Source organism: Ranitomeya imitator, chromosome 4 (genome assembly GCF_032444005.1).
Source record: "Ranitomeya imitator isolate aRanImi1 chromosome 4, aRanImi1.pri, whole genome shotgun sequence".
NCBI classification, from domain to species: Eukaryota; Metazoa; Chordata; class Amphibia; order Anura; family Dendrobatidae; genus Ranitomeya; species Ranitomeya imitator.
In genome coordinates, this window is record NC_091285.1 from 172,972,166 (window position 1) to 172,984,862 (window position 12,697).

A 12,697-nucleotide genomic window follows, 5' to 3' on the forward strand; every position below is an offset into this window, starting at 1 on the left:
AATGGAAACTTTCTGGCTTTAAGAAACACAAAGAAATCAAGAACAATAAGGGTATGTTCACACGTTCAGGATTTCCATCCTTTTTTTTCCTGACTGTTTTTTAAAAAACTGCAGCTCTTGGCAGAAAACGCAGGTCCTTTTTTTGGTCCTTTTTTGGTCCGTTTTTGATGCGTTTTTTGATGCGTTTTTTTGATGCAGTTTTCTAGCCAGAGTCTGTGTGTTTTCTAGGAATTTTTTTAGGGTTAAAATGGCTGAAAATACCCTAACCCTACCCCTACCCCTAACCCTACCCCTAACCCTAACCCTACCCCTAACCCTACCCCTAACCCTAACCCTACCCCTAACCCTACCCCTATTCTAACCTTAGTGAAAAAAAAAAAAAAATTCTTTATTTTTTTTATTGTCCCTACCTATGGGGGTGACAAAGGGGGGGGGGGTGTCATTTACTATTTTTTTATTTTGATCACTGAGATAGGTTATATCTCAGTGATCAAAATGCACTTTGGAACGAATCTGCCGGCCGGCAGATTCGGCGGGCGCACTGCGCATGCGCCCGCCATTTTGCAAGATGGCGGCGCCCAGGGAGAAGACGGCCGGACGGACACCGGGACGCCGGGTGAGTATAAGGGGGGGAGATTAGGGCACGGGGGGGGCATCAGAGCACTGGGGGGGGGCATCGGAGCACTGGGGGGGGGGGCATCGGAGCACGGGGGGGCGGGATCGGAACACGGGGGGGGCAGCCACACTCCGCCCACGCACTTCCGCCCGCTCCCCGCACTTCCTGCTGCAGCGGTTCTGCACATCAAACCGCAGTAAAACCCGCAGATATATTTTTGATCTGCGGGTTTTACTGCGGTTTGGACCTCACAATGGAGGTCTATGGGTGCAGAACCGCTGCGGCTCCGGAAAAAGAATTGACATGCTCCTTCTTTTTTCCGGGAGCTATTCAGCGCGTCTTTTTTTTTACAATTTCCGGACCATGTGCACAGTGTGTCCTGTTTTCCATAGGGTACAGTGTACTGTACCCTGCATGGAAAACAGCTGCGGAACCGCAGCGGCAAAACCGCCGCGGTTCCGCGGTAAAAAACGCACTGTGTGAACATGGCCTAAATGTGGTAGTCAGTAATGGTTACTTTTTTAACCAAGCATAGGGGAAAAATTATGGAATCACTCAATTATGAGAGAAAAAAATATGGAATCGTGAAAACCAAAAAAAACAAAGAAACAAAAAAAAACCACTCCAACACATCACTAGTATTTTGTTGCACCACCTCTGGCTTTTATAACAGCTTGCCGTCTCTGAGGCATGGACTTAATGAGTGTCAAACAGTACTCTTCATCAATCTGGATCTAACTTTCTCTGATTGCTGTTGCCAGATCAGCTTTGCAGGTTGGAGCCTTGTCATGGACCATTTTCTTCAACTTCCACCAAAGATTTTCAATTGGATTGAGATCCGGGCTACTTGCAGGCCATGACATTGACCTTATGTGTCTTTTTTCAAGGGGAAAAAGGGATGTTTTCACAGTTTTTGCTCTATGGCAGGATGCATTATCATCTTGAAAAATGATTTCATCATCCCCAAACATCCTTTCAATTGATGGGATAAGAAAAGTGTCCAAAATATCAACATAAACTTGTGCATTTATTGAAGATGTAATGACAGCCATCTCCCCAGTGCCTTTACCTGACATGCAGCCCCATATCATCAATGACTGTGAAAATTTGCATGCTCTCATCAGGCAGTCATCTTTATAAATCTCATTGGAAAGGCAGCAAGCAAAAGTTCCAGAATCATCACCTTGCCCAATGCAGATTCACGATTCATCACTGAATATGACTTTCATTCAGTCATCCACAGTCCACGATTGCTTCTCCTTAGTCCATTGTAACCTTGTTTTTTTTCTGTTTAGATGTTAATGATGGCTTTCCTTTAGCTTTTCTGTATGTAAATCCCATTTCCTTTAGGCGGTTTCTTACAGTTCGGTCACAGACGTTGACTCCAGTTTCCACCCATTCGTTCCTCATTTGTTTAGTTATGCATTTCCTGTTTTGGAGACATATTGCTTTAAGTTTCCGGTCTTGATGCTTTGATGTCTTCATTGTCTACCAGTATGTTTGCCTTTAACAACCTTCACATGTTGTTTGTATTTGGTCCAGATTTTAGACACAGCTGAAAGGACAACCAACATCTTTTGCAATGTTGCGTGAGGATTTACCCTCTTTTAAGAGTTTGATAATCCTCTCCTTTGTTTCAATTGACATCTCTCGTGTTGGAGCCATGATTCATGTCAGTCCACTTGGTGCAACAGCTCTCCAAGGTGTGATCACTCCTTTTTAGATGCAGACTAATGAGCAGATCTGATTTGATCCTAGTTTTGGGAATGAAAATTTACAGGGTGATTCCATAATTTTTTCCCTCATAATTCAGTGACTCCATAATGTTTACACTATGCTTGGTTAAAAAAAAAAACGTAACCATTACTGACTACCACATTTTTGCTCTTGATTAATTTTAGTGTTTCTTAAAGCCAGAAGGTTGCCATTTGAAATGACTTTAGTTTTGTGCCTTGTCTGTGATCTGCTTTTTTTTCTATAAAATTAAACAACTGAATGAACATCGTCCAAGGCCAGATACAGTCTAGTAGGAAGGTAGTTGGAAGTGTGGAAATCACATATTTGCGGTTACATGACTGCCCGCTCCCGTTGCGGAAAATTTTCTTAGGGCGCAATGTGAGGATTCACCAGTCTGCAGTCATACAGTGTCAGCAGACTTGTTGCTTAAGACCAGAGAAGCCCATTACCCTGGCCATATGCGTGAGGCCCCCATACATACTAGACTATCGATATTGGCAGGTTCAGCTGACTTTAGTTTACGTGTATGTGGGCCCTTATGGAATACATTCTGGGGTGCGAGGCAACCACATTGTCCTAAAATGATGACTTCAGTGATTAAAATCAATAAAGTAGGTTGCAATTCTCCAACTTCTAGTGCACAATGTCCCAGTTATAGCATTTGTCTACATTGCCTGACTCAGTCTCGCTGCAATCTCACCCTGACCTGTAAACCACGCACAGATGTTTTCAGGAGGGGTTATTATGACTAATGCAATAATGAAAATGACCCCATTCCTATGCTCATTTTGGGGCTGGAGCATTCTGACGGATGGAGTACCATATGATACCACTGAAATAAAATAGCTCAATGAGGAGAAAAGAATGGTTTAAAATATTTTTTATTTTTATTTCAAGGTTTACAAAAACAGAAACTCAGAACAAATTGCACAAAGTTCCACTATCTTCCCACAGCGTTCTACATCATTCCCTTCATTTACAATAACAATTAAAAAAAAAAAAAAAAAAAAGGAAAATGTAACATTCTTCCAAAAGAGACCAAAAAAAACGGTGTCCTGCAAGTAAATGCGAACCCATATTGTATAGGAATCGGCAGCCCTTAGTCGTGTAACATGGCCCCAATCTGGAATTGCATTTATAGAGCATGGTCAGGATTTATGGTCAGATTCATCATTTGCGGGGGGGTTTTGGGACTTATTTTTTCACCTTGAAGTATTCTTTGAAATATTTTGCCACAAATTGTTCAAATCATGCATGTGCTTCATGATTTTCGCACAAAAAAAATGTTATTTTAGCCGTTAGGCTTTTTTGTGCCTTTTTATAATAAAGCATTGCATGTTCCATTACAATGTCGAACTGAACTCTATTTATGCAAACATTTCTAGCTTGCAAAAAAAAAAAAAAAGTCACCCCAAGGATAGACTGGAGCACTTTGGAGCAAAATTTTGCAATATGTTAAAAAGTAGCAAGTGATGAATCTGCCTCAAACATCAGAAAAAAACGAAAAAACAAAAAGAGACAAGGGTTCCTTCCCGCTGTGTTTTTGCACCCTTTCATTAATCCTGCCAGGGCGTACGTCCGGACGCCCGCAGAACGGGATTTTGACGCGTGCATTGATGGCACAATAGGCTATAATGGTGCCAATAAAGTGAACGTGCGTTCTGCCGTGCATTATTTTCGGGCGTATACGCTTACTGAAGGAGGACAGTTCGAAGTAGTAGACTGTGTCTGAGTGTCCAGTAGACGTACCCACCCGAAAATGAAGCACGTCAAAGCGCACTTTCACTTTATTGGCACCATTATAGTCTATGGCCCTGCCGGCGCATATGTATGAACCTGTTTTACGGGGGCTTTGGAAGTAAACCCAAACGGGACCATCGAACGGATGCCAAAGTGCTTTGTGAAAGCACCCTAATAGAAATAGATCAAAATGAAAAACAACATTTAGCGCAAATCAAAAATGGGCTAAAATCACAAAAAAAAAAAAAAAAAAAGACAAAAAACCCTCCACAAATGCAATAATGAATTGGAACCTTCATCTCCAGTATATTAAATCTACTCCTTACAGTACGATGTAAAATGACATCAGGTTTATATGATTTAAAGAGGTTTCATCCGTTCATACATGCGATGGTCTTAGTGGTCCTTAAAAGAGTAACTACATTTTCTTATTATTTTGTCCAGCAAGGAAAGTTCAGAAATGTTGTCACTTTACTAGTGTTTTTTTTCCTTCAGCCTCATTATAAAAATTACACGAAGGTGGCTTCCAGACCCTGATTTGACCCCTGTCTAAGTCCCTGCTTTCATCCTCACGGATATCAGAACGTACTCATTAGGAGTACAGATGATGGCAGTGATGGGTCAGCACCCGTCTCCTCCTCTGACTGCTGTGCTCATCAGAACCATCTCCTGCAGCAGCTTATCCCCAGTGTTAGTGAGACACAGGAGCTGACCCTTTCACTGCCATCATCTGTACTCCATTAGTGAGACACAGGAGCTGACCCTTTCACTGCCATCATCTGTACTCCATTAATGATACACAGGAGCTGACCCTTTCACTGCCATCATCTGTACTCCATTAATGAGACACAGGAGCTGACCCTTTCACTGCCATCATCTGTACTCCATTAATGAGACACAGGAGCTGACCCTTTCACTGCCATCATCTGTACTCCATTAATGAGACACAGGAGCTGACCCTTTCACTGCCATCATCTGTACTCCATTAATGAGACACAGGAGCTGACCCTTTCACTGCCATCATCTGTACTCCATTAATGAGACACAGGAGCTGACCCTTTCACTGCCATCATCTGTACTCCATTAATGAGACACAGGAGCTGACCCTTTCACTGCCATCATCTGTACTCCATTAATGAGACACAGGAGCTGACCCTTTCGCTGCCATCATCTGTACTCCATTAATGAGACACAGGAGCTGACCCTTTCGCTGCCATCATCTGTACTCCATTAATGAGACACAGGAGCTGACCCTTTCACTGCCATCATCTGTACTCCATTAATGAGACACAGGAGCTGACCCTTTCACTGCCATCATCTGTACTCCATTAATGAGACACAGGAGCTGACCCTTTCACTGCCATCATCTGTACTCCATTAATGAGACACAGGAGCTGACCCTTTCACTGCCATCATCTGTACTCCATTAATGAGACACAGGAGCTGACCCTTTCACTGCCATCATCTGTACTCCATTAATGAGACACAGGAGCTGACCCTTTCACTGCCATCATCTGTACTCCATTAGTGACACATGGAGTTGACCCTTTCACTGCCATCATCTGTACTCCATTAATGAGACACAGGAGCTGACCCCATCACTGCCATCATCTGTACTCCATTAATGAGACACAGGAGCTGACCCTTTCACTGCCATCATCTGTACTCCATTAATGAGACACAGGAGCTGACCCTTTCACTGCCATCATCTGTACTCCATTAATGAGACACAGGAGCTGACCCTTTCACTGCCATCATCTGTACTCCATTAATGAGACACAGGAGCTGACCCTTTCACTGCCATCATCTGTACTCCATTAATGAGACACAGGAGCTGACCCTTTCACTGCCATCATCTGTACTCCATTAATGAGACACAGGAGCTGACCCTTTCACTGCCATCATCTGTACTCCATTAGTGACACATGGAGTTGACCCTTTCACTGCCATCATCTGTACTCCATTAATGAGACACAGGAGCTGACCCCATCACTGCCATCATCTGTACTCCATTAATGAGACACAGGAGCTGACCCTTTCACTGCCATCATCTGTACTCCATTAATGAGACACAGGAGCTGACCCTTTCACTGCCATCATCTGTACTCCATTAATGAGACACAGGAGCTGACCCTTTCACTGCCATCATCTGTACTCCATTAGTGAGACACAGGAGCTGACCCTTTCACTGCCATCATCTGTACTCCATTAGTGAGACACAGGAGCTGACCCTTTCACTGCCATCATCTGTACTCCATTAGTGAGACACAGGAGCTGACCCTTTCACTGCCATCATCTGTACTCCATTAATGAGACACAGGAGCTGACTCTTTCGCTGCCATCATCTGTACTCCATTAATGAGACACAGGAGCTGACCCTTTCACTGCCATCATCTGTACTCCATTAATGAGACACAGGAGCTGACCCTTTCACTGCCATCATCTGTACTCCATTAGTGACACATGGAGCTGACCCCATCACTGCCATCATCTGTACTCCAAACAAGTACATTCTGATATCAATGCAGCTGAAGGAAGGCAAATAGGAAACTCATGGTTTGGAAGTCACTAACATGCAATTTTTTTTATTTCCAGGAATAAATTCCCTAATAAAATGATGAATAAGGTTTCATAATTTCCCATGCTGGACAAAATTATAAAGAAAATAAAAATGAAAGTTTAGCTACTCTGAAATGAGGTGTAACCTGGAATTACAGAAGTGCTTCTATATGAAAAAAAAAGCCAGGAATCACAAACCTAATGTCTTATACTGGATAATACACAGCTCTGTAGGTTGGAAGGCAATACATAAGAAGAAAAGATTTAACATTTCACCATCTAAGAGGTAGATAAATACAACAACAGCATTTATGGAGAACACAAGCTCCGACGACCTTCATTTATACCCGGCGTACATCAATAACACTGAGCCCTCCAAGCAGTCCCATATTGTACCTAGAAAAGCAGAGAACCTCACCCAAATTACCGTAAGCTAGAAAAACCCATCAGTAACTTTGCCAGTACAAATAACATAACGGGTAACACCATCTCCTTCCCATTCACACTGTCAAGTTTCATTCAGTGGAAGACTCGTATCCATCTATGAAATGGTGAAACCTATGAACCGTACTAATGTCAACCAATATAATGCAGCAAACAATGTTATGGCACCTGCACAGTTGTAGTGTAATAGAAAATACATGTAACAGCATCTATTCGCACAAGTCTAAAGAAAATCTGTTCTTCAAATTGATAGTGCTATGTGAAAACTGAGATATCATTAGCAGATAGGGTCTGATCCCCACTTCCGATATTAGACACAACACCATACGTTTTGTAGTGGCTGTGCCTGGAATTGCCGCTCGGTCCCAATTAAAGGGAATCTCAGCAGGTTTTACTATGTAATCTGAGGACAGCATGAGGTGGAGGATAAACACTGAATTCAGCAGTGTGTCACTTATGAAGCTGTGTGCAGTATACTTACAATGAAGGCTTTATCACTAGGACATTATCATTGCCCTGACTACCTCCCTGGTCCGACTCCACCCTCTCGTCTGATAAGCAGCTCACTATCAATAGACAATGTACAAAGACATCCTGTTGTAGGGGGGGGCTTAGCTTTCTGAGCTGCGCTACATGCTACGAACTCGGATTGTATCACAACTGCTGTACCCAGTAAACAGAGACACTTTGCTGGAATCGGGGTCTCTCTTCCTACATTATGCTTCTCTCAGATGAGGCAGAAAAACCAGGTGACAGCTTTCCTTTAAAGTAACCCTCCACTCTGGGACTGAAAAGTGACTATACATTTCTCATCTGTAGTTTCCTGCCTTGGGTTCTCAGTTCGCCATGCGCCATTTCCTCTCCTCAGCTCAGTGTTCCGTTCCTCTTGCTTACAAAATGGCCGTCGCAGTGGCATGGGGGGCAAGTATAAACCATGTCTTCTCTGGTAGGGGAAGCCATCTTGGAAGGTGACAGAAAGGAGCTTTGATCTGAGCAGAGGCAGCATCAGGGTCCCAGGTAGGAGGCCTAACTATGACAAATGTACAGTCACTTTCAATCCCATGGTGGGAGTCACTTTAAGTTGTACTGAGCGCAAGTAAGCTGTAAAAAACCAGGCATCGCCTCTGCAAAATATACCATACCCCCCCACCCCAAGGCGAGGTGCCAAGAGCTGGACCCTCACAGATCTGATACTGATGGACAATCCTAAGGTTAGATCATTTGTATTACGGTTCTAGAAAACCATATTTGTTGCTTGGAACAGATACAAGAACTCTCACATAATATTACGTAAAAAAAAACCAAACCTTTTTTTGTAATTCTTCCACCTAAAAATGTCAATCCCCCCCCCACTATCTTCCATGGAGCGTGACCACAGCACAGTTTTGATCTTGTAGTCATCCCTTAGATTTCTTTAATTAGTGAAGACCAAGGCTGTCTTGATTCAATAGATGATAAATATTCTTGGATACATTTTTACGATGGAGAAGAAGTCAGACCTATGGGTACAATGGGCTTGTGACATACCGTCTGGTTAGGACCATTTGCCACTGTTTATGTCCAGCACTTTTCTTGGCGGCTATGACAGACTCGCACATGTTTGCTCTCAGAAAGTTATTCTTGGTTGTCAGGAATGTTACATGAGAAACCAGGGTCCGTTCTAGTGCACCGGTCAGTCATCCAGCGCTGTTGGCAGATGGCCGCAGCATGGCGGTGTTTAGTAAATATGAACCCCGTTGTCGCCTGACACTTTTAGATATGTAATCAGATAGGCTGGACTATACATAGAACATCGGACATGCACGAAGTTGGCCCCTAATATAGGATACCGCTACTATGAAAATGATCCTGCTCTAATCCGCAGATCTGTTCCAACAGGATGTACTTGAGATGCCTTCTATGGAAAGCCTGGAATTCATCCGCGGATGTATTTATTGAGGATGGCCCTGGTCCATAAATGTCAAGACCTATAAACGCACCATGAATGCTGATGTGAAGGCACTGAGCCTGATGTATGAAAATTGCTCTAAAGGAGTTCATTGACCACCAGACTTTTTTTTTCCATTACTTAAATACATGTATTTCTGGCCAAAATCATTTTTGTAATTCGGTTTCTTCAAAAAAGTTGCAACATTTGCCTTCTGTAGCCTCCGTATTGTACTATTACTGGCTGCAACATGGGATAACCGAGAAGCCATTAGAGAGATTATTCTGATGGTCCAGTGGGAAGGTTTCTAGATTTTTTTCCACCATTTTTTCCGAGCTGATTTATGACCAAAGACTCTATCAAAGTTTAATGTGCAATGAAACAACGTGTTTGTAAAAGCTAAAGAAAATGGTAAAATCAAGTTGCAAAATGATTTTTAGTCCCAAATACATGCATTAAAAAAATAATAAAAGGGTCAATGACTCCCATAGCAACCAATCAGATCATTTTTTCATTATAGAATGATCTACGTGAAGCTATGGCGTTATACCACCGCAAAGCCGTGCCAAAAGTTTAGTAAAGAGTCTTAGGGATATAGGTTTCAATTAATGACGATAGGTCAAAATGTAGAACATAAAAAAAATGTAATTCATTTTGCCTCTAAACTTCACATCTACTAGTTAGACGTTATGGGAGCCAAAAGAGAAAAACTGCACTTAGAAGTCCAGGCATCCAGATACAACCAGTGGTGGGCAGACCCCAAAGATGGACAGATTTCATCAAGCATAACACAGTAGCCAACAGTGGGCTCTACAAGACAGGACACGAACAAACGCATCACGGAACAAGACAATACAGAAGTGCTGGATTGCAGAAGTCCCTTTTTCCTATACTTGATCTTGAAATCTCATCATCAGGACACACGAAGCCGGAGTTACTGAATATCTTTGCTGGTTAACCCCTAAAAGCTGGCCATAGAACTAGGACAGGCCAAGGTAGGCATGTTTATGGGGAGCCTGGATAAGAGAGCAGCCCGCCAACTGACAGCGTGGCTCTGGGGCTACCCGTAAACATGTCCACTCGAGGGGCAGGTTGGTTTCATGAGTAAAGAGAAAGAAGCTGCCGCCATTGTGGACAGCAAGTCATCTCAGGAATGGACAAACGACCGGCGTGTTAAAATCCTTCATATTTGGGCTAGTTCAAAATTCAAAAAAATAAGAAGTCATGGCATGTACTGTTTTTTTGTTTCTTTTTGCGCGTTGGATGAGACTCGCCCATTCAAATTTATGGGCTAGCAAAAAAATAGTCCAAAAATGTATTCCATACAAAGCTACCGTATAACATCTGATTTCTACTGAAACATTGCAACTTCTTAACATGGGAAACTGTGTATACGCTTGTAGATTTCTAAGAATTGCTGCAATATATAAAACGGACTGCACTCGAATGGCAAGTGAGAAAACAAAATTGTCCGATGTAACCCCATACTCCCGTGTGAACCTACCCTCTGCTTACGCCAACATGTTCTGCCGGTTGAGAGTTGGGATATCCAAATGTCGATAGGATATGGTAAAGGCTGGTGAAGAGATGGTAAGCACAAATGATAGACGTCGTCCATCATTACCATAACCATGTAAATAAATATAAAATGGATTAAGGGAAAAAAAAATCTCTCAGAATAAAAGTAAATGTGATGAAAATCTACCTAGCGAGGTCATAGGATTGGCTTCTTGGCACACAACACGCTGCACTGTGACTTACTATAAAGTGCTTTAGGTTCCAGATAACAAGAGAACCGCCATATAATCCGGAATGTGTCACTACGTATAAGATATGTGGGTCAACGGCCTGCTGTTTCCACGGGTGGCAACCATTTCATAGATCAACCGCTTACAGTATCTAGTAAAGCATTTGATCAGTGCACAAAATGGCAGTCTCCGTAGACACAAGGTACCTTTTAAGTAAAGGGGCTCCAAGAGTCATGTTTGAGTATTGCTCGAATTTTCTAAATTGTCCCTGTATGCACCCAGTAATGTTCAAGTCTTCTACTTCAATTAAAACTACAAAATAGGAATTTCTTTACGACTTTATACTCTTCAAAGTCCTTCCACGTGTCCTTGCTGGTGGTGGGAGATGGTAAACCGTTTCTAATGCATTTTTCCCAGTTGAATTTTCTTCCAGGCTTCAGATGCGGTGAAAATACAAGAATCCAGAATGCCGGCTACAGTGAATGTTCCCCCGATGATGGCACATACCTGCGCAGGAAATACAATACAAGGTATGAATATATGACAGAGCACATTACCAGCCTAAGCATTTATCGAGACATGACAGTGGTCATCCTACTTTGGAAGGTCACATTCTAAAAAGGGGAATATTTTGTTTCCTTCATTTCTTAGCCTACCCATTTTTCATGGCAATATATTTTAATTTCATATGTTCAGAATTTTGACAAAAATAAGAGCCATGTACAACCAGACCAATTTCTGTGAGCATCTCCTTCTAGTTTTCAGTTTTCATAAATTATGCAGTTTTGTCATATAAAAAAAAAAAACTTGGTTGAATAGTTTCTAAGAATCACTGAAAGTAATGGGCTAAAAAGGAATCTGGAGTAGAGAGAAAAACCCAGATTCCAGCGATGTTGTCACTTAGGCTACTTTCACACTAGCGTCGGAATCTCCCCGTCGCAATGCATCGGGCAGAGATTCCGACGCTAGCGTTTGACGCACTGCACAACGGGTGCAGCGGATGCATTTCTCTGGCGCATCCGCTGTGCCATTGTGAGGTGTGGGGAGGTGGGGGCGGAGTTCCGGCCGCGCATGCGTGGTCGGAAAAAGCGGTCCGTCAGGAGCAAAAAACGTTACATTTAACGTTTTTTGCTCCCGGCGGTCCGCCACAACACGGCGCAACCGTCGCACGACGGTTGCGACGTGTGGCAATGCATCGCAAACAACTTTGCAGGATGCGTTTTTTGCCATAAATGATGCGTTGCGACGTCTGGCAAAAAACGCCAGTGTGAAAGTAGCCTTACTGGGCCGCTTGCTGGGTTTGGGTACAATCACAGTTTTATCAGGAAGAGAATATTACTAGAGGACTACTTGGCCTACCACCATGTAGTCCAACCACGCCCTCTCCACTGATTGGCAGCTTTCTGTGTACACTGTGCAGAAAGCTGCCAATCAGTAGTGTGGGCGGGGTCATACAGAGCTCAGCATTCAAAGAACTGGTAGATCTGCAGTAGAGAAAAGTGATTTTATCAAATCTGGAGCCTAGTGATACATCGCTGGAATCAGGGTCTCTGCTTCTACATCATGATGCTTTCAGATGGGGGACCAAAATCTGATGTCAAATTCACTTTAAATAGTCTACCAACACTTAGCTCATCAGATTTGAGAGCAATATTCCACTTTAATGATCAGCATCGATGGGACAAACTATTACATACGTTAGGCCCAAAACAATTTACTAAAAGGCATATTTGGACTGTAAAAACAGGGTTAGTGGTTCTCCAGCTGTATAACCATAACCCCCAGCGTGCTTGGTCGGTTGGAATGAGCAGGCTGACCATCCTTTCTGTAGCCTTCAGAACATATATTTGGTCTGTGTACCCAAAACAGATCTGGTCCCTGGGGCAACAGCTGTTTTTAAACCCACGTTCCGACATGCAAAATATG

The 12,697-nt window shown here is 42.9% G+C and overlaps 1 protein-coding gene across 1 annotated transcript in view; it reads right to left on the reverse strand.

The window, feature by feature from the left end:
* Positions 1-9,157: 9,157 nt before the first annotated feature.
* ERGIC1 (endoplasmic reticulum-golgi intermediate compartment 1) overlaps positions 9,158-12,697 on the reverse strand; it is a 108,778-nt gene continuing 105,238 nt past the window's right edge. The window contains exon 10 of the mRNA XM_069764101.1: positions 9,158-11,278. Coding sequence (XP_069620202.1) covers positions 11,171-11,278 — 108 coding nt within the window. The 3' untranslated portion in view covers positions 9,158-11,170. The remainder of the gene's footprint in view (positions 11,279-12,697) is intronic.